Source organism: Myodes glareolus, chromosome 16, assembly GCF_982192425.1.
Source record: "Myodes glareolus chromosome 16, mMyoGla1.1, whole genome shotgun sequence".
Taxonomy (NCBI): Eukaryota; Metazoa; Chordata; class Mammalia; order Rodentia; family Cricetidae; genus Myodes; species Myodes glareolus.
The window spans coordinates 4,005,302-4,033,221 of record NC_142041.1 but is presented as its reverse complement, the minus strand read 5'-3'; the positions used below and the strand labels follow the sequence as shown (position 1 = coordinate 4,033,221).

The following is a 27,920-nucleotide window of genomic DNA, read 5'->3' as shown; positions in this document are numbered from 1 at the left end:
CCCAGGAAGAGTGTCACACAACAGATAAAGGATAGGTAGGTAGGTAGGTAGGTAGGTAGATAGATAGATAGATAGATAGATAGATAGATAGATAGATAGATAGATAGATAGACAGACAGACAGGCAGACAGAACATAAAGACAGAGATATTCTAATCTGGTTATTTTTAAATCTCAAAAACCATATTCAGCAGTGTGAAATACATGAAATCATATAAGTTTGATGCAATTGGTTTCTAAAAGGCCTTGAAATATGCAATTCTTTCTTTGTTTTTTGGGTTTTTTTTTTTTTTAGTTTTGTTTGGTTTTGTTTTTTGAGTTAGAGTTTCTCTGTGTAGCTTTGGAGCCAGTTTGTCCTGGAACTTGTTCTGTAGACTAGACTTGAACTAGTCTTGAACTCACAGAGATCCACCTACCTCTGTCTCCCGAGTGCTAGGATCAAAGGCGTGCACCACCACCACCTGGCAAAATATGTATTTCTTATGGAGGAATGTTTTGTAAATATAGTAATGGTCCATGGAAGGGCAGAAAATACTCCAATACTAGATTCTAGTGTTAACTCTCAGAAGGTGAGCCTTGGGAACCGGGCCAGCCTTTGGAGAAGACCTGAGGTTCAGTGGAACGCTATCAGCCTGCCTTCCTCTCCACCACAGCATGCACTGCAAAGAGTTTCCTGACTGCCCTTGCCTGCAGGCGCAGAAGGACCTGAGGACTGGCAGATAACCCAGCCTCTGTCTCTGCTTTTACAATAACCTTTGGCTGAGGTGACCACAGAGTGACTCAGTCTCTATGAGTAAGAAGGACAAGAACTCAGATAGAAAGTGATTTTTATGTGCAGGAGCCACACTTTGACTTCAGTTCCAGAGCTGTTCGCTTGACCCCAGAATAAAGAAGGAAAGGTTGCCTCCAGTAACTGAGCAATTCAGGACCACGGCAGGTATTAGGGTGAAGCCAGTCTATTAAAGGCGCTGCATTGTGAGATCTGTAGATGTTCCTTTAGTGACTCCACCTCACAATTGCAAGGCCAAGCACCTAGAACTCAGAAGCACAGCTTTGTTCCCCTCTGGTATTACAGTGCATTTTATAGCTCTTCTTATTTGGTTCTAATAAGAACTAACCTCAACCCCCAATACAGCTAAAACAGCTCCCTCCCAGTAGAATGCACTGTTCCCACTGCCGATCCTTATAACAGCCTGGTTAGTTATCATGATGGGTTGACTTGTGTCCCTCATATAAGTAAGTCCTAACCTTCAACTTCTCAGAATATTGAAGAAATATTGAGACTATGATCGCTACAGACACTTACTTTAAATAAAGTTTTATTGTAATGTGGATATGAGCTAACTCAATTTGAGTGGTCTCGCTCCAGTGAAGACTCGTACAGAACAAGAGGGTACACCCAAACACCAGGGGAAGGCAGAAGTAGAAACTGGGTATTCTTTCTTTTTGCCAAAAAAATATAATTACTAAGGACTGCGGCAAAGCACCAGAAGTAAGGAGAGAATCATGGTATCTATTCTTCATGCTTTCAGAAGGATTTAATCCTACTGACACCTACATCTTGGACTTGTAGACTTCAAACCTGTAAGACAGTGATTTCATGTTTTAACACCTGTTTGTGATACTTTGTCATGGCACCGCTGTGGAAGATATACAGTGTCACAGTTTCAAGGGGGACAAAGCTGAAGGCATCTAATAGTAGGACCTCAACCTCACATTCTGAGCAAGGTCAAAATATTGCTCTTGATAGACACCAAATATCAAAACCTTCAGGTTTCTAATTAATGAACCTTTGTAAGTTCATTTAAAGTTTGTGTTTTGAGTAAGTGTGGAGAGGTTACGGGGCTAAATGTAAAAGGCAGTCCTTGGAATGTGTGTGTGACCAGTGCTTAGAGAGAAAACCTCATTCCATCTTAACACATGATGCTGTAATTAGGACTGTGTGCTCAGGACTCAGCGTGGGGAACTTAAAGAAATGTAAGCCAAAGTGGAACTGCAGTGTAGGTAGCAGTAGCCAGTGTGTGGACTTTCTACCCAAGAAACAATGCGACTCTCTTTCGCTAAACATCTTTCCAGTTTCTAGGACCCAATAAAGGAAATGGCAGCAGCCCATCAGGAATGTTGAATGACCAGTTCATAGAAGACCCTGGTGGCCCCTGGTCTCCTGCTCACCTTCACTGAATCTACCCTGAATCTCTGCTACAGCGTTAACATGTGTGTGATTAGAAATATGTAGCCAGTTTGAGATTTTCTTTTGGCTTTTTGAGACAGGGTTTCACTGTATTTCAGCACTGGCTGTCCTAGAACTCACTCTGTAGATCAGGCCAGCCTTGAACTTACTGCCTCTGCCTCCCAGTGCTAGGATTAAAGGTATGCACCACCACACCCAACTGAGATTTTTATTTTTAAATCAAAGTTGTTACCTTTAACTTAACAACTTTATCACTTGATAAATTATAACACTAGTCAAATAATATCTTTTCGGAAAGATAATTTATATAACTAAAAGCTAGTCAGTGGTCAAAGCTTACTTGCTTCTTATAAAAACCTGGAATGTGGGAAATGGCCGACTGACTTAATCAGCATCAGAAGTATTATGAATTAATTCAGATCTCATCCTGAAGCCAGATCAGCACTGGCAGGCTAAATTCTCCGCACCAGCCAGCCCCACTTAGTGATTTCAGCAAAAACACTTTTTTAAAATGTATTTCAATGAGTCTTTAATGGGTGGATAGATAGATAGAGATAGATAACAGACAGACAGACAGACAGACAGTTGATATTCTCATTCCAAGGAATAAGGGCTAAATTCTTTCTGTGAGTTTGGAATCTGGAGGAAATGCAGCAATGGGACATGAAGAAAGAACATAAAGGCTCCATCCTCTGCTCCCCATCACACTCCAGATGCCTGCTCAGTGAGGTTGGAAGGACACTGAAAAGGGTTTGCCTTCAGAATTAGGAAGCAGGGAAACCATTTCATGGAGTAGGAGGTGCTGTGGAAGTTAGTTTCTCCTCTGCCTCTCCCCTTCTATTTCCTTTCTACCTTCTCTTTCTTCCAAACCCTCTTCTCTTTTCACCATATTTCATATTTGCTATGATTTGGGACTGAATGAAAACATCTGGACTATTTTAACGCTGAGGCAGTTGAAGGTAAGGATCTAGAGACACCACGGACCGCGACACAGGTCATTTCCTTTACAGTACCAATCGTAATGTATCTTTATTTATACAGTAATTAATTATGCTCACATTTATCATGTGTGTGTGTGCAAGCACACGTGCATATGTGTACGTGTAATTCAGGGGTGGGCAGCGATGCTGTCTTCCATCTTTCTCTACTTTAACTTCCGAGACAGTGTTTCTCCCTGTGACCTGGAGCTTCCCAATTCATTACCCCAGTTCTGCCGCTGGAATTACAAGCCCACACTAAAACATGGTTGCTGGGGACTGAACTCGGAATCTAAAACTTGAAGGGAAGTGGTTTACCGACTGAGCTATCTCCTTTTTGTTTGTTTGCTGAGGCAGGGGCTCTCAAGATCGCTCTGGCTATTCTGAAAATTCACTCTGTAGACCAGTATGCACTTTTTTAGCTAACTAAACATTAAGCCATATAACAAATGATTGGCTCCCAAGAAGGGAAAATATCTACACTTATTATTGAGTGATAAATAATACAATGGGCAACGTATGAGGAGAAAATGGTTAGATTGAGGTTGAGATCATTTTACACAGAAGAAAAATGTCCAAAACATAGAATAATAGCAAACTGGTTCTTTGGTTTCTGGGATAGAAAGATTGTTTAATATGTTCCTATGATAGGAAAATGGTACTTCAGAGTGCACAGGATCTTATGAATGAAGGCAAGTGCTACTATCATACCTGTGATTCTGAAAGATAGAAGTTTGAACCTTCAGAATCTCCTTTACCCTCTAACTTCCTCAGTGCTGACTTGAAAAAAAAATTCAGGCCAGAAAGGAACATCTTCAGTCCATAGCTATGCCTCTTAGAGAGACAACACCACTCTCTCTGATACTCCATGAGACACAGCCAACCAAAGGAGAGAGAGAGAACTTGCCTTTCATTTAAAGTTAGAGTGATGCCTTTGTTTGAGGAGAAAGAGAAGGGTTTGATTGACAGGAGCAGGGGATTTCTGGCAAAGTAGCTGTCTCACTGATCTGTTATGACTATGATCCAGAAGGCCTGCCCAATCCCGTAGACCTGAACAGGAGCTTCAACAATGCATAGAGCTCCCACTGGAGAAACTCTCTACTCAGGCTAAGTCAGCAAAGAAGCTACTGTTCCTTCTTTGGTTTCTTATTTGTTCCTCCATGAAAATTTAGAAGCCACTGAAACTAACGTAAGGGCTTCCATCAGATGAAAATGAATGAGAGATGGACTGCAGCTGCAGGAAAATGATGGACTCAGATGTGAGCAGAAGATGCCAGAACCACGAACCACACACACACACATGCACGCATACAGACAGACAGACAGATCGATAGACAGACAGTCAGGCAGTCAGCACACAGATATATAAAATAAAAATGAAAAGCAGTACAAGCCCTGGATGCTATCTGAAAATAGACAAACTGAAGGAAGCAGTCTGGTTAGCATTTAACACTGAACAGTGAGGAATTACCAGATGCAGAGAAAACAGAACAAAGGGGCTAGAAGGAAGATGGGAGCACAGGAATGCGGCAAACCCACAGAAATACTCTCCTGAAGAGGAGATGTGTCCTTGGATCTCATAATAGGCTGTCATGCCTAAGAACAAGCCCGTCCTTGGCATGGGAACCCAGGAGAGACAGAAGGAGGAATCAAATGGAGAGGGAGCAGGCAGGAAGCATGAGCTAACTTCTGAAATAGTAGAGAGGAGAGAAAATCTCACTGTCAAAGGGCACCTAGGACCAAGAAAGGCTGAGATTATTTTTTAATTGCGTTGAAGATAAAATGATCTTGAGCTAGATGACAGTTTTGTGAGTCCTAAATTTTACAAATTTTGAGGCACTTACTAGAAAGATAAAATTACGGTGTAAAATTAGTTACCTTAAATCTGAGGCTTAAAACTAAAACTACCAAAACCAAACCCAGCAGAAAAACCGTGTTGTTGTCTAGATAATGGATACTTTATACATGTTCCCAAAGTATAGGCAAAATAGGAGAGAAAAGAGACTATGCCAACATTCTGAGTAGCCAAGGAAAGTAAGGAGAGAGATCACTCATGTAAGAGAGAAAATATTGGCAAACCATACATTGGATGAAATATTAATATCCAAAATACATTAAAAAATCATTTCAGTATCAGGAAATCAAAACTTGGGCTATGGGAATTGCTCAGTGGTGAGAACTCTGGCTGTGTGTGCATGATGATTTGAGTTCACTCCCCAGACTCCATGTGAAAAGACAGCTGTGCTCCTTATAACCCCAGGGCTGAGGCATGAGGGTACGTAATCAGGGCAATCTCTGGGGATTGCTAACCTCCATGATAGCTGCAGATTCAGTGAGATCCCCTGTCTCAAGGGAATAAGGTGGAGGATGAGAGAGTAGCACATCCCACATCCTTCTCTGGCCTGTGTGGGCCATGTGTATTTACACAGCATACACGTGCATGGTTCAGCTCTGAAAAGCACGTACAGTCCTTGCAGAGGAGTGAGGCTCGGTTCCCAGTACCCTCCACAGGTGAATAACAACTGCCTGTAACTCTGGTGGTCAGGCGATCTGACACCTTCCGATCTCCTTAGGCACTGTGTACAAGTGGTACACATAAACTCATGCAGACACACATACACATAAATTGAATATAAACCTTTACAATTAAAATGAACAAAGAACTTGGAAAGAAATTCTCTGATCAAAGACATATACGTTGACTCTAGTCTAAATTGCAGGCACTAATTAATCAGGATCTTGAGAGTGTTCTCCTAGTTCCATGAGAGTCTTGTTTGCTGTTTTCTTTTCTTTTTTTTTTCTTTTTTTGAGGCAGGATTTCTCTGTTTAACAGTCCTGGCTGTCCTGAAACTAGTTCTGTTGACCAGGCTGACCTCAAACTGAGAGATATGCCCGCCTCTGATTCCTGAGTGCTGGGATTAAAGGTGTGTTTTACCACTGCCTACCTCCACATGAATTTTATTTTAGCTCTACCCATGTCAGTATTTGAGAAAATCCTTAGCCAAATACCAAAGAAACTGTAGGTATGGCAATGGCCTCCGCCTAAAGGTGTTACTGAAGGAAGTTGTGCCGGGAAGAAATGATGTTCTCACGAAATTTCCTCTAAAATACCGTACTTTGAAAATTTGACAAAGATACATGAAAACCTGAGAAAAGGAAGCTGAAAGAAATGGAGACTGTAAGAAACACTGAACATGGAAATACATGCAAAAATGTGATACATGTGTTTCATGCCCAAGGGCACTGAAACATGATAAGCCTACCTCAGAGAGGACCAATCAAGAGAAGATGCACGTGAGAGAGAAAGCTGGATTCTAAGAAACAGAGTATTTTAAATTCTATTATCAGAATAGAGTGCATTCCTTAAGAAACATCCTGGGATACTGAGGCAAAGGGCGGCTCTGATGGCATCACTTGTTCAAGCCAGATGGGAAGGCACATGATGAACGTCACAGGCAGAGATGTTAGAATCAGGAGCGTCCGCACCCATGGTCTTGGTTAAAAGCTCAAAGAATTGCCTCTGCAAAGCTCAGTCCAAGTGGAGAGCGGAATACTCAAGGGTGATCGCCAACAAGTGTTCTAACACAGCTTCTAACACCAATAGTCCAGCTTACGTGGAGGGGGAAAGATGGCCAGTTCATGACCGCATGCACACTTAAAAGGAAGCAACGACCTTGGCACGGGAGGGGTGATGTATAAGGATTTTGTTGAACACCTGCTACCACCATTCCTAGTACCTGCTGGAACTTCAGCTATAGAAACCAGGACCTACCAATATGTAATTCATGGCATTTAAATTAAAAAATACTTCATTTTAAAGTTGAAATGTCAAATGCATTTAATTTAATAGTAACAAAACATAAAGGCAAGTTAGTGGTGAAATTGCTTTTTCAAACAACTTTAAATCTCAATAAATTATTGCTTGGAAATGACTAAGAGGAATCACAGAGATTTCACCTTGATAAATCTACTGTGTGTGTGTGTGTGTGTGTGTGTGTGTGTGCGCGCGCACAGGTTCATGAATATGTGCGTAGTGTATGCATGTGTACATGTGTGTGCATGCAAAGGTCAAAAGTTGATGCCCTGTATTTTTCCCAGGGTCTCTCGATCAACTTAGAGATCACTGGCTCCACCACACAGTCTGGACAGCAAGCTGGGAGTTTTTCTTCTCTATGCGTCCTTGTTGCTAGGCTTATAGGCATGTGCTCTGTCTTTTTACATGTGTACCGGGGACCTGAACTCACATCCTTATGCTTGCACACCAAGCACTTAACCAACGGAGTTACCTCCCCAACACTGACACTTATATTTTTTTAATATTTCTAGAAGGCTATGTTGTCACATTCATAGCTGAATAACAACCATGTTGAAGATTGCAGTGGAGTGGGGTAGAGCAATTGTTTCACAGCAAGAATCTACAGCACACATGAGACCATCTGCGTAACAGAATACCCCTTTGTAGAGTGGGGTTGGATTTTCTTTTCAAAGATAGATTCCACACAGCCATCTTACTCTGAAGGGATTGATTTCCTGAGGATAATCTCGTTACTCCCAGAGAGGATTAGTTAGCTCATATGATTCAGGAGGATAAGTATTTTATACCAAACACTAAGGCCCTTATGAAAATGAGGAAATCTCCCCCCCAAAAAAAGAGAAAAAGTACACAGTGCCAATCTCTTGCTCTTAGCAAAACTAAGCAGCCTCTGCCCGCGCAGACCACGGCATGCTGCCCCCCTCTGGGCTGGTGCTTGTTTCCCACCCAGGGCAGTCTAAGGTAACCTGGACACCCACTGTCATACGAAAGCCTCACTTATGGGCACTTGGGGCCTTACCACACACTAACTGGATGCCCAGAATGTCTCTCGGATCTGCCAGCACTGCTAGCTCCCTAAACTGTAACTCAGACCTCTTTGTTTGCGGAGTCTTAGAGAAGTTCAGATCTTGAGCTGTAACGACACTAAGTAGTAGTTTTATCTTTTCAGTTCGGATGATAAACTTTACACTCTTATTCCCAGGTGGGTGGCTGGGTTTGTCTTAAGTATTCCTGAGCCCGACATTATTCTTAGGTCAAAGTTCTGTCAATGCCAAAACACGGTTGTCACCTCAAAGAGGGTAAGAGATGGTTTATTCTGGAGCCAAATAAGGATGACTGTAGCATAGGGATGTGGGTTTAGGTTATTCCCAAGGTGTTAACAGTTCCATGAAGCTTTTATACTCAGACAACAAAGAAGGCAATAAATCATGACACTAAACACACTGGTAGGAATGAGAGAGGTGGGCTGTATCAGAGCGGAGAGTCGCAGACTGTGCAGCTGGCACTTTGTTGGTGGAAGGTAGTGTCCGCTGTGCTACGGCTTTGCAAAGGCCATAGTGCACCATTTCAACATTACAAATGATTTACCTAATGGTCCCACAGCAGCTTGGCCCGGCACAGAGAGAGACAATAACTGGCTATGAGGAGGGTTAGCGATGGCCCAGATAACACAGCTCTAAACCTGCAGCATTCCAAACATTGCAGTCACTGAAGTTCAGATCAGTTAATCAGCCTTGCAGAGGTCCATCTGAAGGTGCAGCTTCTATCCGGGAATTCTCAGCTCCGGTTATGGCTTCTCAAAGCAGTGCCACAAGCATGGCTCAAAGCGTGGAACTGAAGTTCTCAGGTTCCCTTTGTGCACCACCTTCTCCTTTCCCTCTCAGGAGTCAAAGTTGAGCAGAATAAAGACATTTCCTAGTAGGAGGAGATGCACATCCTGTGGCATCTTTTCTCTCTCCTGCAGTTGTATCGTGTGTTGACCACAAAGAGAAGAGCTCACCAAAGAGCAAGCTCTAACACGTTTGTCTTGCATTTCCACAGCACCTTCGGACCTTGACTTTGTCAGGGCTGTTTTCTCCCAGCTCAGCCAGAATTGCGCTCTGCCTGCTAGCTTAGTGCTTGTCATTCTCCAAAGACCCCTGTGTGCACAGCATTTAGAGAGTCCCTCCATGGGAACAGTCATGGGAACCTGGTTTCAATGCCGTATGTGTATATTTAACCAAATCTTGGAGATTTTTAATAGTTACTTTCTCCCCTCTATTCGTTCAATTTTTACCACCAACCATTCACTTTATGCTGTTATGTTATGCTATGCTATATTGACAAGATCGTACAAATCTTAATGTTCCTGAATAAAACCAGGATTCTTTGGCAAGTTCCTGGGTTATACAATATATTCAAGGTAAAAATTAGCTGAAACAGACACTCCACCAACCTTCAGTTTAAAAAAGTGTTCCCACCCTTAAAAAAACCAACTGCAGAGTGGTGTATTCAAGGTTGTAATAACAAGATCATATTCTCGTATACTTTTGTACGCATGTCTGAAGAAAAAAATAATAAGCTCCTTGTGGGATAGATTGTTGTCTTATGCTTTTCTGTGTCTTCCCATGAACATAGCAAAAGATTATAAATTCTGTCAAACATTTTAATAGAAATGGATAAAGAGCCTTTGTGAGGCATATCTAAGCATTTTTGAAAATAAAATAAGCCACAGTGGGTACTTCCAAGAACTGCACATACAAAATTGAAGCCCAAACTCTGTGGGTAATGGTGGACATTATTTCCATCTGGCAACTAGTTTGTGGTGGTCTGAGCTGTATTATTAGTATGTATGGTCATACTACCAGCAGGCTTATGATTAAATAACATTCTCAGTGCGTCTCCCAGAGGAAACAGACACATAGTAAATACACATCGCCTGACTGTGTGGGAACAAATCCCTACACACACATTACTCTTTTCTTCACATGCAAGTGCTTCATCAAAAGCCCACCATCCTCATGTTCTATGCTCTAACCTCCTGTGCCCTCAGGATCACACAAGCATGAAAACACAGAATCACTGCAATCCAGACTCCTCGGGACTAACAGGCCCAGAGCTTAAACCCTAGGAATGGTGGTGGACCTAAAGCTTCTCTATTTTCCCAGGATGACTCGGGATTTGAAAAGACAACAGACAGACAAGATGTGAGAGAATACCTGAACAGAAAAAGAAAAAGAAGAGGAGGAGGAGGAGGAGGAGGAGGAAGAAGAGGAAGAGGAGTAAGCTTCTCTATTTTTCCAGAATAACTCAGGATTTGAAAAAACAACAGACAGACAACATGTGAAAAAATACCCAAACAGAAAAAGAAGAAGAGGAGGAGGAGGAGGAGGAGGAGGAGGAGGAGGAGGAGGAGGAGGAGGAGGAAGAAGAAGAAGAAGAAGAAGAAGAAGAAGAAGAAGAAGAAGAAGAAGAAGAAGAAGAAGAAGAAGAAGAAGAAGAAGAAGAAGAAGAAGAAGAAGGGGTGTTCTGAAGGCTTGAGTGTCAGGGAGATCTGTATTTAATCCACTATATAGAAACTATGTAACAGGTTGTTGAAGTCTCAAGGTTGTTATAAATATCACTATAATATTCAGGGAAGGTTTATCTCGTGTGTCATATTTTGAACATCTGGGGAAGGTTAGTCGTATTTCATTTTTTAATTTATTTTTTAAAATGATCTTTCCTCATTTTACATACCAATCCCAGTTCCCCCCATCCCACTCCCCATCCACTACTCAGAAAGTGTAAGACTTCCCATGGGGAATCAACCAAGTCTGGCACATCACTTTGAGGCCAGACCAAGTCCCTCCCCTTTACGAGCATGGTATTCTTCAAAAAAGAATGGGCTCCAAAAAGCCAGTCCAAGCACAAGTGCTAAATCCTGGTCCCACTGCCAGTGGCCCCACAGCCTGCCCCAGTTACACAACTGTCACCCACACTCAGAGGCTCTAGTGTGGTCCTATGCAGGTTCTCCCGCTATCAAGTTGAAGTCAATGAGTTCCCACTAGCTCATTGTCTCTGTAGGTATATCCATCATGGTCTTGACCCCTTTGTTCTTGTTACTGCTCCTCCCTCTCTTCAACTGGGCTCCAGAATCTTGGTCCAGATGTCTACATCTGCTTCTATCGGTTATTGGATGAGGTTTCTATGATGACAATTACAGTAGTCATCAATCTGATTACAGGGGAAGACCTATGCAGACACCGTCTCCACCACTCATAACTGGATATTAGACATAAAGCAAAGGATAACCAGCCTATAGTCCATGACCCGAGAGAAACAAGGCAACAAGGGGAACCCTAAGAGAACATACATGGATCCCCTTGGTGAGGGGAAATAGACAAAAACTCTTGAGAAAATTGGGAGTGTGGGGGTGCAGAGAAGGGAGGTCAGAAGCGGGGGGGATAAAGGGGAGAGGAGGAAAACATGAAGGAACAGGATGTTCAAGATGGGAGAAGGACAGGGAGGGAGAGCAAGGAAAGAAATATCTTGATTGTGGGAGCCATTATTGGGGTTAGCGTGGAACCTGGCACCAGGGAAATTCCTAGGAATCCACAACGATGAGCCCAGTTAATTATATTTTTATTGCCAGAGAAGTTGCTGCAAAGACAATGGGCACCAGTTAGAGTAGTTTTAGAACACGGTTAATGGACTATGACTGGAAAGAGGGAAGGTGAGGGCAGGTCATGTCCAGGTTTCTGACAACTAGGTAGATAGAGGTAGTTTTTATCATACCAAAAAGTAGAGGATAAAAAATGGATGAAGGGGAGAAAATAACATATTCAATTTAACTATGTTGTGCTGGGAAATATTGAGATGATGGTCACAAAAAACCGACTGGATAGATAAGCTTAGTTTAAGAAAAAAAAAAATGTTGAGCTGCAAGTCTTATCCCATAAAATACTAGCGGAAAAGATACAGCTGAAGCCATGAAAATGGATCAGTTCATGAATGCAGAACGTCCAGCAAATAAAGAAAACATAACCAAGTACACAACTGTGCCTTTTATTTAGAAAAATGTGTGCTAAGATGAAATGGGGGTCTGGGGCTATAGATCAATTAGAAGGGGCACACCCAGCACAAACAGAGCTCTAAGTTCCATGGCCAGCATTGTATAAACAACAGAATGTGTTGGTGCATGACTGCGTTTCAGCACTTAGCAGATGGGAAGAGGAGAGATTCAAGGTCCTCCTCAGCTCCACAGTGAGTCACTGCTCGAGACAGAGAAGGAGGGAGGGAAGGAGGGAGGGAGGGAGGGAGGGAGGGAGAGAAGGAGAGGAGGGGGGTTGCTGTGGAGGCTGGTGGTGGGTAGCAAGAGTTGTGTCTGATGGGAAGATAGCTCTGATGTTAGAAAAGTTAAGAGAGGCATGCATTGCTTCGCTGTGCTCAGAATGGGGAGTCAGTTCATGTTTATGACTGTGCTCTGTCCTGGGAGTGGTGAGGGTATGAGATGCACCTAATCTGAGAGAAGATGGAAGAGCACGGAGAGAAGGGACAAACTAAATGAAGACTTTTAGTTTCCTAATACTAGTTAGTGATTCTGGGACACACTCTTTGTGCCTTTGATGGCCCACTAAGTCTCACTCAAGCCCTTTATCCTGTGTCATAACTGCTAAAGGGTAAACTCATTCACTGCTACTCAAACCATGGTTAAATTAAATACCCCCTTCTTTGTATCATTCTAAGATACTGTGGCAGTCTGTAAGAGACCCCTTGCAAAAAGGGCAATGGTGCAGGATGATGTCATCTCTGCATCAGCCACACACACTGGGCTTTATCCAACAAGCAACATGTGCATGCTGTTCATAGGAAAGGGCAGCCAGAGGGACCAATGCAAAGGACAGTCCTTAAAGCCTTTCCAAATTCAAGTTGTGTTTTACACACACAAAGAGAGAGAGATGGCAACAAAGAGTGAATGCTAGAATTGAGAGCAACAAAGTCATAGTTCTGAGCCTCAAAGTCTGGACCTTATGAGAATATAAAGTTCAATACTATTTGTCCTGCTGGGTTTCACAAGATTAGTAACAATTTCTCTAACACACTTAGCTTGTGATAGCACCAAAATGTGTCATTAGCAATCAGAAAAAAAACAAACCAGGATAAGCACACAAAAAAGTGCCTGCACGCAAATAAAAAGACAGTGTGTCACCGAGACGGCTTCTCTTTGTTCTGACCTTTGTTGTGTGACTTCATCTTCAAGTCTGAGGGGCCTTGGAAGACATCCAGGTGCATTTTCCCTGTTGTCATCCGCCCCAGAATGAGGGGGACTTCTCCTTTCCTGAGGTCCGCACATGTGGCAGCTCCCAGGCTAACTTACTGAACCACACAGTTATTTTTATTGTCCTCTCCATGTAAAAATGATAAATGACTAGTTTGTAAACCCCTGCCCTGTGTGTAGAGGGCGGCTCTCTTTCCTGAATTAGACATTGGCCAGAAGTGTGGAAATGTGCCAATCACCAAGTCTTGAGCCATAGTTAATATAAGCCAAATGTAATATAACTGTGAGTAGGTCTAGTGCCCCACAACACTGCAGATTAGTGCCAGGGTCAACAACAGGAAGGAAAGAAAGAGAAGGAATGAGAGGGAGGGAGAAAAAGACAGACACAGAGATATGGAGCAGGGGGAGAAACGAACAAGAGCAAATAGCAAGCCCAGACACTGTGTCCAGGCTTGACACTGCCTCTTGAAAACCATGATGTAATTCTTTGAGATGATACCCACATACCATTTTTTGAGTCTCACCAGTCTCCGTGTGGTTCCAATTGATCCACAAAATAGAGAGTTCTACTCTAGGGCACGTTCAGACCTCTGATAAAAATGGATATCATCACCAAAGTCAGAAGTAACATCTCATTTAACATGCATGTACTAAAAATGGATGAGGTCTTCTTCCCCAAAACAAAGATGAGGGTCAGATATTAAAAATCGTCAAGGAAGAAGCCTCAGTGCCAAACATGGAAGCCAGACACTATATAGCAAAGACTGCAAAAGCCATATACTTAGTCCTCAACTTACTACAATTATTGCAGATCTAGTCACAATTTCAATCCCTACCAAGAAAGGTCCTGACTCTTTCATGTATATAGTTTCAAACATTTTAATGGTTCTTTAGTATCTGAATTCTCATCCTTTTATGTTGAGGAAAAATAAAATCAGAAGTGTTAAGTGAAATTCGGAGCAATTATTTGAGAAAGAAATCATGGGATGGGGGGAGATGGAGAAGCCAGCAAAATGTCACTAGATCCCCTGTAGATCTTTGTAGAGGACACAGACACTATGCCCGAGACTTCCTTAGGAGTGCCTGACTGCCACTGGTCCTCTCCCAGCAGGAAGGTAGCACAATTTACGGAGCCGCGTTAGAGAGGCACAGGTAATGAAAATTCTGTGTCCCTGAGGCTGAGGTATGTTGGGGAGAACCCCCAGAAAAGCCTGTAGTCTTTGCAGGGCTGTAGGCTTCAGAAATTTCCACTCATCATTCCACACACAGCTCTAGTCTTCTTGGGAGTGCAATGAAGCTCAGCTTCTGTACATATGTCTTGGTACCAGTACTGCCATTTATTCTGCATAATTATCAGGAATACCCATCTTTGTTCTGCCACCCAAAACGTTGTGGTTCAATCATCAGGCAACCCCACTGCAGCTTTAGGTTTTCACGGGTCGGGAACAAGACATCTAGGTACCCTGAGGTACAAGGCTAAGCATTCCTGTGAACTTTTTCAGCGACTTTGGTTCTCACAGGATAAGCAATCTACATTTCCTGCTTCTTTCTGAGCTTGGCTCTCCGTGCTGCAAACAGTCACACTGCAGCAGCCATGAAGGCTAGAGTGTGAGAAAAACAGTCTACGGATCAGTGTTACACCTGTTGACTTGTCAGGCATGTGGGCAACAACTCCAGGGGCTTGCGTTCACTACAGGTGTAATGCTCATCTATAGAAGGTATGAGTAACAGGGTTTTCTGGGCATCGATTAATGAACACTGCCTATAAGGAATAGCTCTTGCCTGAGAACAGTAATAAGCAATAAAAGCTCCTGAATTTTAAAACTATTTTATTCCTACAGATAGTTTCTAGAAAGTATCTTATTGTGAAATACTGACAAAGTTTATTTTTCCTTCTTTGAAATGAACACATCAGTGTTTATTTTTACATCAGTGAGAGGCAATTCAACCTTAAGCAATCTGGTAAAAGCTGTAGACTCTCTCCCTGTCTCTCTAAAGATAAGCAATAAAAATGAATAGGGTATCAGAGAGGCTTCGTCCAGCAGCATATGGGACAGATGGGAACAGATGCAATCCCATAGCCACACATTAGGTGAAGCTCAGAATCCTGCAGAGGAGAGGGAGAAAGGAGTGTAGAAGTCAGAGGGGTCAAGGACACCACAAGAAAACTCACGGAACCAACTAACCTGGGCTCAAAGGGGCTCACAAAGACTGGACCTACAACCAAGGAGCTACATGTAGGCACTCTGCATATATCTTACAGTTGTATAGCTTTGCTCTCTTGGTGGAATTCCTAACAGTGGGAGAAGAGGCTGTCTCTGACTCTTTTGGGACCCTACTCCTTATATTGGGTCACCTTGACCAGCCTTAATCCATGGGGAAGTGTTTAGTCTTACTACAACTTTGATATGCCATGTTTTATTGATATCCATGGGAGAACAGGAGGAGAAATGGACTGGGGGGATGGGAACAGAGGCGTGTGGGAAAGGGGTTGTGGTAGAGGTGGAAGGGGAAAGTATGGGGGGATATCAAATAAATAAACAAATACAAAAATGTATATATAGGGTAAAGAAGACATGATCAATATAGGATTCTAATAGCCCGATTCCCAAACCTACTGGTTCCATGAATGTGGTTTAAGAAACTAAGGCTATGAAATCTCCCCATAAACATTTTATTTAAGGACAGGTTCAACGCTTTTTTTTTTGCCATAGATGTGGGAGATAGTTTCTTGCAACGGAGACAAAATCAGCTACCTGTAGGGTGAGCAGGTGATGGGAATGCTTGGGGATCTCTGTGGGTGAATGAACGGCAGACTCAAGAACTGCCCTGTCCAAGAGCAAGAAGGGACAGCTCCTCACTTGGGGATGTGGGTCCTGTGTTATCACATCCTCTCTCTTTAAGAGACAGTGTTGAATTGTTTGTATGATGTATCCATCTTGATAGGACTGGTTAGACAAAAATAATGATAATAATTAACATAATATTTGACACTCCAGGACAGGCCTCACACCCAGGAGTGTCAGCCAATGCAAACTGGACTCGGTGGGTTGAAGAGTGAAGAGGGAGAAAAGGAGGGGAAAGGGAGGCACAGAGACAGGGATGCAGGTAAGGAGCGGGTATCTGGGGAAAGTTTGGAGGAGGGAAAGTATACAATCCAAACACGCCGTGTGAAATTATCAAAGAATTAACAAAAACTGCTTTGAAAAAGAAAAATTAAATAATCAACTGTTTGGGACAAAGAAAGAGTCTCTAGCAGTTTTGTCTAGAAAGACACAAGAAGGTAGACTACCCCTTGTTGCTCAAATTTTAATGCCTTTCCCTATGCATATTTCTTACACTTATTTTCACAGCATCAGATTTAAATTGAATTCCACAGTCTTCCTACAGTGTCAGCATGCCACAATAGGAGAACCAGCAGCTTAGGGAATGCCTTAAACCTTTCAATGTTTACTTAAACCCGACTTCCCTGTGCTAGGTAATATCCAGGTTGGTAAGAACACAAAGACGGAAACACTGTCTTTGTTTTCAGAGCTCACAGACGTGGAAAGAACTCTATCAGAAGTTTACAATACCATGTATTAAATAAAGCCTATCGCAGAGATATGTAAAAAGGACAAAGGGAGGAGGAGGAAAACATTCCTCCTCCCAGGAGACAGGGAGGGATTCTAGAGGGAGAGATCTCCTCTAGTGCAGCTTTTCACAGTGAGGTTCAGTTTGTTAACCATTTAATAAGGCATGCTGAATAATTCAATTTTTCATTCTAGCAGAAATAGGCGAGTATTAAAGAGTTATGCACAGGGAGGCAGTATGGTCAGACATTTTTTTTTAAATTTTTTTATTGGTATACTGGCAGCAGTGGGACATAAGAACTACAGGAGGCAGAGCAGACAGTGAAGAGCCACAAGACAATGATTTAAGTAATTCAGCCCATTAAGAAGCAGCAAGGACATGAAGTAAGTCTACTTGGCTGGAAAAACAATGTTATGGCTAAAGAGGTACCATTATATGCCAGGCATCCGTGCGGATACCCACCAGCCATTTGTCTCTGACCCCAGTCCCTGCAGGATAAGTTCCCAGTAACCCTGACTCAGTGACCCCCACCAAAAAGTGTACAGTGTGACTACAAACTTGTTATGTTATGACTAACTGTTTTTTTTTTTTTGCCTCTGTAACTTGCTTACGCAGATACCCAGATTGTTCTGATTTGCCTTAACCACTTAACCTGGCAGAAGAGAACAGCTATTGCTTGCTTGCATAGATATTGAAGGTCTTCATGTGATTCCCCCCCCCTCCTTTTAGGAGTTCTTCTCCATACTCCTTCTTCACGACAATCTCAAATTTGGCTCAGAGATTATTTATTCTGATACCAACTAATCAATAAATCTTTTGACTATAATTGGATTGAGTCTATGGTCTTTCCCCAAGAGTCACAAACTCCATAGCAACAGCTAGAGGACAGACATTAAGGACTTGGCTAACAGAAGAAGGCGAAGGTGGCAGGAGAGAGGGAAGAGTTCAGGATACCAAACAGGACTCACTCCAAGAGAATGCTGAGTGCAAAAGCAAGCCGGCAACTCTGGAGCAAGGTTACCTGAAATCAGTTGTCCTTCTGCCCTTACGTCCTGGGTGGATTCAGGCAACTGACTTGCCCACTTTAAACCTCTTTCTGGTATATATGCCAAGAGATCTCTTGACATTAGTGAACATTTGTGCCTACAAGTTCCTTTATTGTCACTTACTGTAATTCTGGTTGGGGTAGCGATATTGTCTGGTGTGTTTGTTTTAGAAGACCAAGTGTTCTGTTTCTAGTGCTTTCAGACCAGTTCTGAAGTGACAAGGTGAGCTCTCTGGCATCTGCTGTGCTTTTAGGACAGTCTTCGTTGGTGTATATTAATACATGGCTCTCAGATTGAAAAGAAAGTTTCCATAGCACAGTGATGGTGTTAGAGTCCTGTATGCAGACAAGGCTGTCTACAGCATGCCAAGCATGGGGCCAGGGTTTGAGTCTGTAAGATGGGGACGTCTGACAACATCTCTAAGACGTTTGGTAGGAAGAAGAGGAGGCAAAATCTCCAGACGTTCATTGGGAGAGAAGGCCAGATAAATAGGAGCGGGGGAAAAAGAAACAGTTCACTGCAAAAGAGGAGCCAGGTGTATGAAAAACATCTATCTCACAGTTAGAAGTCTTGAATTAGATCGTTTAACACGACTGTGGTATCACTCAGGATACTTTTCCTTATCTTGATTTTGACTCCACTTCTAGAGATAAAGAGAAAGGAAAAGTGACTTCTAAGTGGGCAGGATTTATAGGTTAAAGGGCATCGGGATCAGAAATCCCTTATAATTCAACTGTGTTAAATGACTTAAATACTGCTTTACATAGCAGTAAAGTCGAAAGGGATCCGTTTCTATTGCTTACAGTAAGGCACAAGAGCAAACTCCACTCTTTCCTTCTCCTAATCTCCCTACAGGGACAGGGCTGGTGAGAAGCATCAGCTTCTGGCAAAATGGGCAGTGTATGTCTGCAGGGCTCCATCATGTGCTGCTTTGCTGGTCACTTCTGCTGGGACTCTACAACTTCAGGGCTGAAACTTGAACATGGGCCTCATTTGAGGAGAAAGACGCTCCAACTTTTCCAAAGAGATGTCTCCTGTTACAAATAACATTGGTTTTGCAAAACGTCTGATGGTTTTGGCAGTATAGCGAGTAAAGAGAAAAGGTTGAGCATGTTGGCTTTGGACTCGAGTCCTGACTCCACCACTTCTCAGGTATGAGCGCCAGGGAAATTTACTGTTCCAAGCCTCCATTTTCTCCCATGGTAAGGTCGATGACAACTCTGGACTATTTCAAATAGCGAGTCCCTAACAACACATAGGGGGCTTGTAATATTTTACCTTTGAACTCTTCAGAGTAGAAGAGAATGAAAAAGATTGAGAAATTCATTTTTTAAAGGTCCTTTGAAGAAGAGATCGTCTTCTCTTCCAACAGGAAAAGTGTTTACATTCTTCCTAGCAGTGTAATTGTCCATTTCCAGGAGACCTAGCAGCCTGATCCATACTTCTGCTACCAGGGCTGAGTGAGCGGATTCTCTCCATCTGGGGACTTACCAGCACTTCTTCCTGATCAATGTAACACGTGACCTATTAAAGAGACTCACTCAAAACTGAACAAAGCTAACTACCAAAGGCTTGCACACAAACCATATCCTAATGATGAGCCCAAGGAAATTGTATCACATTTCCAAATATTCTTGGTCAATGGGTGTTTTTCAAATATAAAAAGACAAGAACTGCTAAAATCTTCATTACTCTCCTTTCATTTTACACTAAATAGCTGCAAAATCAGTTTATAGGATATGGTAAAACTACCCTGTCGGAACCTCTAAACTCACCACCTAAGCTGTCAAATCATGTGGCATTTAATCTGGAATTTAAAATCAAAGACAAGAAAACCTAGAGATGTCCTGACCTGTTATTAACTTTGCATTTTTTAAAGATTACTATGCTTTGCTGTTGGCAAAATGGTCATTAAAAGTACAGCACAGAGTTAAGCAGTAAAATTGGACCCCATAAAGTATGATAGTATCGTGGCTCTTAAAGACCCCCGTGCAGATGTTCCTAATCAGACTGAAAACACAAACACACAAACCAGTTTGTTCCAGTTACAGAATAATTTCATTAAAAACATGCTTATAATTGAACAGAATAAATAATAGTTAAAGCCAGGGAGGTAGTGAGACTGTATTGAAATGTAATCTCAAGGAGTCTCTGCCAAGAAAACTGTTCCAAAGTTTTAAGGCTGGGAAGCTGAGAAATCACTTCCTCTCCTGGCTACAGGTAGAAAATTACTACCTGAGTTAGCCAAAACCTGTGTGAGCATACCTTTTAGGGAAATCACACACACTCTCTCTCTCTCTCTCTCTCACACACACACACACACACTCACACAAGCACAAAGAATGCCTCTTTTTGAATCTGCTCTGGGAACGTTAGAAGTCCGATTTCTCACCGTGTTCATTTCTTATTGAGGCACACATGCTGCAGGAAATGCGCTGCAGGAGTAAACAGGCACAAGCAGCCTGCACATGCTCCGAGGACGCAGGATTCTCTTCGCAAATAGTGATCTTGGCAATAAGCCTCCTTTATGTACTAAGAGCTTCGTTCCCTACTTATAGCAAGTCCCAAGGCTACAGCAGGTAAGTGTGTGGTGCTAATTAGGCGCAAAGGTGATTGTATTCAAAACAGGAACTATTTCATAGCTTGATTCGATGGAGGTAGGAAATTATGCCAGCACAGTGAAGTTAGAAGAGTTCCTTTTCCCACAATTACCAATCTTTTACTTTGAATCAGTATGAACTTTAACATTGCAAAGTATGTAATTCCATTCAAGGGTTGGTGCGTAATTGCTTAATTCCAAGCAAAAAAAAAAAAAAAAAAAAAAAAAAAAAAAAAAGCCAAGTAATTTTAAAAGCAATTAGGAAAATCTTACACAGAAACATCTACTATACTTATTTTCCTAATGCTTATATCCATTTTATTAAAAGTCTGTTTCATTAACTAGACTGTCACACCTAGATCATGATTCCCATCCAAGAAGCAAAGCAACACTCATTCAGCATAAAAGAGTAAACTCGAATGCCACACTTACCTTGCGTCACCTGTTGAACTGCCAACATGAGCCCAGACACGGTGTCAGGGAGCAGGTTTTCCTTCAGACTGTACTGTGGTGCCCATTCCAAAATAGGTAGGCGCCTTTTCCACCACTGTTTAACGTCTTCGCGGTGGGGGGCGTGCACCTTGCCCCACAGCGTGCTTTTCTTTTTCCTCTTTGCTCCGGTCATTTTTCAGATCCCCTCCTGTAGTAGTCAACTTCTTCAGACAAGGGAGAGAGAGTGAAAAAAAAAAAAAACTCTGTTGAACACCTCCTTTCAATGCCAGGCTTCAGTTCGTCCTGGTTTCCAATGTCAAAGCTATTCAGAAAATAAGAAGTGGGAGAGGAAGAAAGAGGGGAGAGAAAGGAGAGGGAGAGAGGAAAAGAGGAGAGAAAGGAGGAGAGAGAGAGAGGGCAGAAACATAAATGGATGCACTGAGCTGGGTGTCTTACTGTGCAGAGTTCAGCTAATTGTTCTAGATAAAAATTAGAGACCCAAACCTTGAATTCTTATCTGAGTAAGAAACGGTTCCGGCTAATGGAACACTTTTCTGGTCTTGGAAAAGGAGTGGGTTCGGTGGTGAGATGGCTACAGCTCCCTTGCCAGTAATTCCCCTTATATTCACTGTCGTCTTATGTTTTTGGCTGCATTCCCAATGGTTAATGAGGTAGTGCGGGGCGTGTGTTGGAAGTGGGCTGGGCTATGCTAATGAAATCAGGAAGCATCGGGCCAGCCCAGTGTCTCCACAAGCTAAAGCTAAGTCCTGACAGCCACAGGGATCTGCTGCAGGGAGTATGCTCAGAGAATGCAGCCATGCTTCTCTGAGGTGTCCATTTCCCACATGGCTAAAATTCTCCAGCTCCACAAAGGTCAGAAACATGACAGGGGACTACATGAATCCTTGTCATTTTATTTTTGGGGACACGGAGTTTTCATTCATACAAAAAAACATTCAGATAGCCACCATGCCATCTGAGGAAGGACTAGCAAGTTCTTATAAACAAACTGAAATTTCATCTCCTGGGCTAAAGAAATAAGTACCGGAATGAGCAAATATTTGTGGCTAGGGTTTATTTCTCTTCCTGTTTCTGCTCATTCACTTTTCACTGATTGCTTCGCAAAGTTTTGAATTAACGTACTTATGTCACTGGAAGTAAAATTTATTGAGGGATTTGGTATCATTAAAACTATTGTTTGAAGTGCCACTCTGTGTGTGTGTGTGTGTGTGTGTGTGAGAGAGAGAGAGAGAGAGAGAGAGAGAGAGAGAGAGAGAGAGAGACTGTGTGTGTGTGTGTGTGTGAGAGAGAGAGAGAGAGAGAGAGCATGTGTGTGTGTAATACTACCTTTTGTTGGCATAACTTTTAGTAGAGTGTTGTCCTTTTAAGAATGAGTGTTACGTTTTATAACAGAATAGACTGTCAAAGATTTTATGATATTGTTATTTTCCACTGCCTCCAGAAGAATAAGCTAGCATTATGATCTGGACCATTGGAATTCGCCCAAAAAGCCAATATTCTAAGTAAAACTGTAGAGCCAAGAAAAGAACAGAAAGAAAGAAGAAAAAAGAAGAGCATGTGTGTGGTTTGCTGCAGTGCTCTGTAACGTGTTTGTCCAGAGACATCAGATGCTGGAGATTGCTAGAGAGGCACAGAGTTAGAGCCATGGATTCTCTAATGGACCCTGTTGCGTTTTCTCCCATTACTTAAAATATGTGGAAGAGCTACTTTCCCAGCTTCAAAAGTACGCTATCCCTTGCTTTATATCTACTTGGCAATACTTTTTTCATGTTTAATGAGTCCTGAATATATAGAGAGATGCACATTTTATATGAATGCATGGAATTTATTCTGTTTTTCAGAATATCTACATCACTCCAGTTTCTAACACTTTAATACGTTTCTAACTCAGTAAGTTAAAGGTTTATAGAAAAGGAGTCTTATCGGGACTGAGATGAAGCGCAGTGGTATGGTTTTTGCCTAGCAGGCATGAGGCCCTTGGTGCAATCCCTAGCCAAAGAAAAAGACGGAGAAGGAGAGAGAAGGAGGAGTCTCATTCAGAGAGGATGCTGCAAATGGTAGCTTTTTAACGTGTTATTTAACATACAAGTTCCTCAGAAGAAAGATGAAAACCAACACACAGGTTGGCTCTCCCTTGCCATGGAGATCTCTCCTTTGGTGGCATGTGTTCTACCAGCATGTATGCACAGTGAACATCAGAAGCTTCATGCACACGCATTGTGTATCACTTTCCTGATTAAGATAAACATGAAGTTTTAAAATTAAATCTAGGCAATAAATTCAAACCTCGCCTGCAAAACAAATGAGAAGAAAAATCATTGAAAAGTTCACTGAAGTCACCAATCAATAACTATTTTGTCATTTCTAATCTCTAACTTTCTGCTAAGACCTAGAAACAAATCATTCACCTGAGCAGAACTTCTATGAGGAAAAGTGAATAAAAGAATCCACTCAGAACTACCTGTCCTGCATCAGGGCCAGTAACTGTGCTAAGTGATTCCTGCTCTCAAGGGGGTAGATTTGTATGAGAGATTAGTTCTTAGAAAGCTCATCAGACAGTCCCTAAGAGAATAAACCCTTCCAAAAAATCTTTTCTAAAGCTGAAACCTAGCGTTCTGCTTCCATTTTTCCAATCCTGCGTGTAGACACATTATGGAAAGCCTGCCAATGCTTCACTCTGCAGCATGCTATCAATCTTACTTATAATCAGCAATGCCAAACAAAGGAAACTTTATGTGGAATTTCTTCACACGCATGAAACCCTCAAAGTGATTTGGCCAGCCCATAACGTTCGGTAAGACTAGTAACATTTATTTGAAAGTTCAGTGACTAAGGTAGTTAAGGTTCAGTCGTGTATACCACCCATATGGCCATCTCTTCCCTGAATGTCCAGTGAGCACCGATAGGCATCGAAAGATTCTGATTGTCTTCCACTTCAGATGTGGACCAACAGGAAGCTTCTTCCTCCTGAAACATCATTTTGATCACATCACTGACATGTTGAAATTTCTGTCCTATCCAACATTAAACTCAAACATATTAACAGAAGCAGTGTGAGTCTTCTCATCCCCACTGACCCCAACTCGCTGACCATAAACTCTAACTCAACAAGTTATGTCTGACACAATCCCTGTGGAGAAGGAGGGGGCAGGGGAGAGGAGCTATCGTCTATACTTTAGGACTTAAAGAGATATTTAATGTAGGAAATAGGAAAAGGTAAAACTAACATTCTCCCAGCCCCCCCCCCCAGAAAAAATGGATAAATTAATAATGAAGTCACACAGGACGAGTTGTATGTTCAGGAATGGGGGAATTTCATTATCACTGGGGATAGATTCCTCCATTCCACCCAGACGCTATTTTCCAGCAAGTTCACAGGCTAGAACACACTGACTCTTTAGTCACATGATCTTCTCCTTTACATCTTCAAAATATTTAGTAAAAGCTGCATCTTCCAGGAACACTTTCCTGGACCCCAGCCATCTGGTCACACACTATGGTTGGTATTCAGGTAGTCTTCAGATACAGACCTTGAGTCCTTCTCATGATATATTTCTTTCTTCCCTCACACCTTTTCTACATGGTTTTCTTCTCCGTCACTCACATTAAATTCCTCTTCTGGCGACTTTGTAGGAGACGCTGTAGACAAAGCGTCCACTAGATAATTACGCACGCAGTCGCTCCCCTGGGGTGGCTCAAGGACCACTCAGCCTGTTGCAGCGTAATTGCCACTCTGTGCTCTAAGAGAGTGGGGATAGCAATGCGGAGAGAAAACAAGCGGAGGTAGTAGGGAGAAAATAGAGTGTTTGTCTTCACTCTTTCAGCTTCTCCATACCCTTTCCAAATCTAAGAACTGTCCTTGTTTTTTAACGTAAGTCCTTTTCTTTATATGATAGGATCTGGACTGTGGAGTGAGGAAACCCTGGATAGGATGTGCAGAAGAGAGTGAGATGCCACAAGAGAGGTCGCCACCCTCCTGCTGGAGACTCTGCAGAAGCGTCGTGTTGGCCTTGAGAGTGTTCAAAGTGATCAGGAAGTGTCCAGGAACCGGGCCAGGCTTGAGTGAACTCAGAGTCTTTGGGAAGGATGAAGCTGGTTATAGACAGGTTCGCATTGGGAAGGATGAAGCTGGTTGTAGACAGGTTCGCATTTACCAGGTTTTGAGAGAGACAAGTGAAGACTGGCAGATGACTTTAGGTTTGTGTGTGATGCCTCACAAGCGCAGGGGCCAGGCACCTAAAGCATTGAAATGTATCCAAGTTGTACTGGAAATACAGACTCACAAGTCATGGGCAGCATCAGTTTCTAACTCATATCTACCACACGAAGTTGATCTACAGCATTTCTAATAAAAACACACTGCAGAAAAGTTCCATCTGAAGGGCAAAGGGGAAGCCAAGATGCAAGTTTTTCTCTGTTCACCAAGTCACAAAGCAGGTATTGAGATGCATCCACAGAGACAGGTCAGCTTTTCTTAAGTCAACTAAACATGGGTACCATCTTCTAATCAAGGCAAATTTTTATATAGACCAGCATAGCCCTTAATCCAAATTCAGTTTTAGTTTTTCTAATGACTGAAGTTAGCAAGATTAGAAAAACAGCCCCTTCCAATTTCTGGACCTGATTATTAGAACATTCTTTCCTAATTGGTAAGCCAAGACCCACTATTTAATATTTCTGGTCTTCACCCTAACCTCTGTACTGTATTACAGACTCCCAGCTTCCAGCCTAACTCATTCAGAGCTACAGTTTCTGAAAAGAGTTCTTTGTGTTCCCAGGAGCTGTTCAGTTCCTAAATACCATTACACATGGAAGTCAATTGCAGCCCTGAATTCCGCAAGGTTGTCTCCTAACAAACCAGGCAGCCCAATAGTGAGCTCACCAACAGTGAGGGAGGTTGATATCAATAATGTGCTTAACTCACTGCCTTTGATTAAACAGAACTCTCCAAACTCTTGCTTCACCCTCATTCTGAGACTTTTATACTATGAGATAATGTGTGCCGACAGCCCCAGAGCCGTAGTAAGGAATATATAAGGAAGAACGCTGGGGCTTTCTGACCACTGGCCTACTTTTAAGTCCAGGGGAGGCCCTGTAACACAGGACATGTGACATTCTCCTCCAGCCACTGCATGCAAAAAAAGACCATGGGGCATATTTACAAGTACCTATACTTTAGAATAAAATTTCCTTAGAAAGAATGGTCAAATACAATAATTATTTCTGATGTGCCTAAAATGAATTTTAAGGATTCATATCATGTCAAGGATACTGTCTTCACCAGTCATTAAACTTTGATTCAAAAAAAAAAAAAGAAAAGAAAAGAGTGAAATTGGTTCCCTGATTTCATTGGTTCTACCTCTGGATACATAGCCACCATTTTAGTGAATAACAATCATAAAGAAAAGAAAGATTATTTGGAACTTAATGTTACTCAGAAGGGGAATCGCTAAAATACTCCATATGCTTTGTGGCTTTGCATAGTGATCAGTCTCCAACATGAATTTCCATCATATAAGAGTGTTTGACTTACTTCTAAGGGAAATTCAAAATCAATATGAACCTTGCCTCATTAGCACATGAACTTGAAATAGCACCTTGTGGCCACCCCTAATTTAAAAAATTCAAACAGTGCAGTAGTCATGGTTATAGCATTCTGGAAGATGATCATTTAGGTTTTAATACAAAAAGTACAAAGCAGTACTAAGACCCAGGACTTGAAATTCTTCTAAAAGTCTTCCTTCTGATATGAAGTTTCATCAGAAGACAGGCAAATACACAGAAAGGTGGCTTACAAAGTCGACACTGACCAAATTGTTCTCAGATATGTCTTACACTAGGTCCCACTATCAAAGGCAAACCTCAAAGTGGGCTAGGTGGTATAGGCTTTTAATCACAGTCGTGGAGATGCTGAAACAGGAGGAATCCTACAAGTTCATATCCAGTCTGGACAATTTCTGAAGGCAGACCCTCTCCGACAACAGAAAAGGGAAGAGAGCCAAGGACACAGCTGAGCAGTAGATCTGTCGTTAGGATGTGTGAGGCCCTGAATTGAGCCCCAGTACTGCAATCAATCAATCAATAAAAATGAAAACGGAAAGCTAACATTCCTGTTTTGACTTTAAATCTTCCAGCCTTTGCACTTTTTGGGTCAAGATAAATGGAAAAGCACAGAGGGCTGGCGTTTGGATAAGAATTTTGATAAATTTGCCAATATTTTTCGTTTTTCCAATAAGTCATCAAATTACTATTCTAAAATAAATTTTTGAGAGTACAGAAAAGTGTTTAATAAGCAAATATGCATACTCCTACTGCTAGCTTCAATTTTTGCATTGACATTCCGATTTCTTCCATGAAATGTTTTACATTGCATAGTTTAGGCATGATGGTCCACTCTGTGCGTCTGCAGGAATATCTGAGATTACCAACCGTCCTCCTCAATAGTGCACCAAAGTGTGCATGCTACACAAGTTTTGCTATCAAGGATTGGATGCTCTGGGTACCTCCAAGATTTTTATTACTACAAATAACACTGAGGAAACGTCTTGGTGTGAGTTTTAAACCCATATTTCTGATTACTTCCTTAGAAGTAAATTGCTAGAGTCCCAGTGCCAAGGAACCATTCTTAATTGTGCCATTTTATTGGCAGCTATTTTTCCCATGATCCAAAGAGTTTTTTTTTTCTGGATCAAATTTTACACAAGCCCAGATCTACAATAAATCCATCTTCCAGCAGTGTATGTTGACTTAACATTTCATGATGTCTAGCTTTCTAAACTACGTGATCATTTAGTAAATAGCTCAAGTATCCATACTTAGACTTTCCTGAGACCTTTAAATCACAAACTATATTTTCACTTTTGAGCTTATTTTTACTTGTGTCCATTCCACGACTGACAACATAAATCAGACATGAGCTATAAGTAGTGCCCAATTCCCAAAACAATACTTAAAATAATAATCAGAAGTTCTCAGCACTCATACTTGTCTATGAAAGCCAAATTTGGTGTCAGTGAGATAAAAGTAATAT

The 27,920-nt window shown here is 42.0% G+C and overlaps 1 protein-coding gene across 9 annotated transcripts in view; it reads right to left on the bottom strand.

Annotated features, from left to right (window-relative positions):
* Positions 1–21,531, bottom strand: part of Slc26a7 (solute carrier family 26 member 7) — a 116,048-nt gene extending 94,517 nt beyond the window's left edge. For 7 of the 9 annotated variants that reach the window (XM_085676985.2, XM_085676989.2, XM_048420629.3 and 4 more), the window contains exons 1-2: positions 21,374–21,531; positions 20,870–21,093 (exon numbers count right to left, since the gene is read on the bottom strand). In XM_085676985.2, the coding sequence (XP_085533111.2) occupies positions 20,870–21,062 (193 nt within the window). In that variant the 5' untranslated portion in view covers positions 21,063–21,093; positions 21,374–21,531. Of the gene's footprint in view, positions 1–20,869; positions 21,192–21,373 lie in introns of all 9 variants that reach the window. The other 2 variants (XM_085676986.2, XM_085676987.2) reach the window with 2 other exon arrangements.
* Between the last annotated feature and the right edge of the window lie 6,389 nt (positions 21,532–27,920).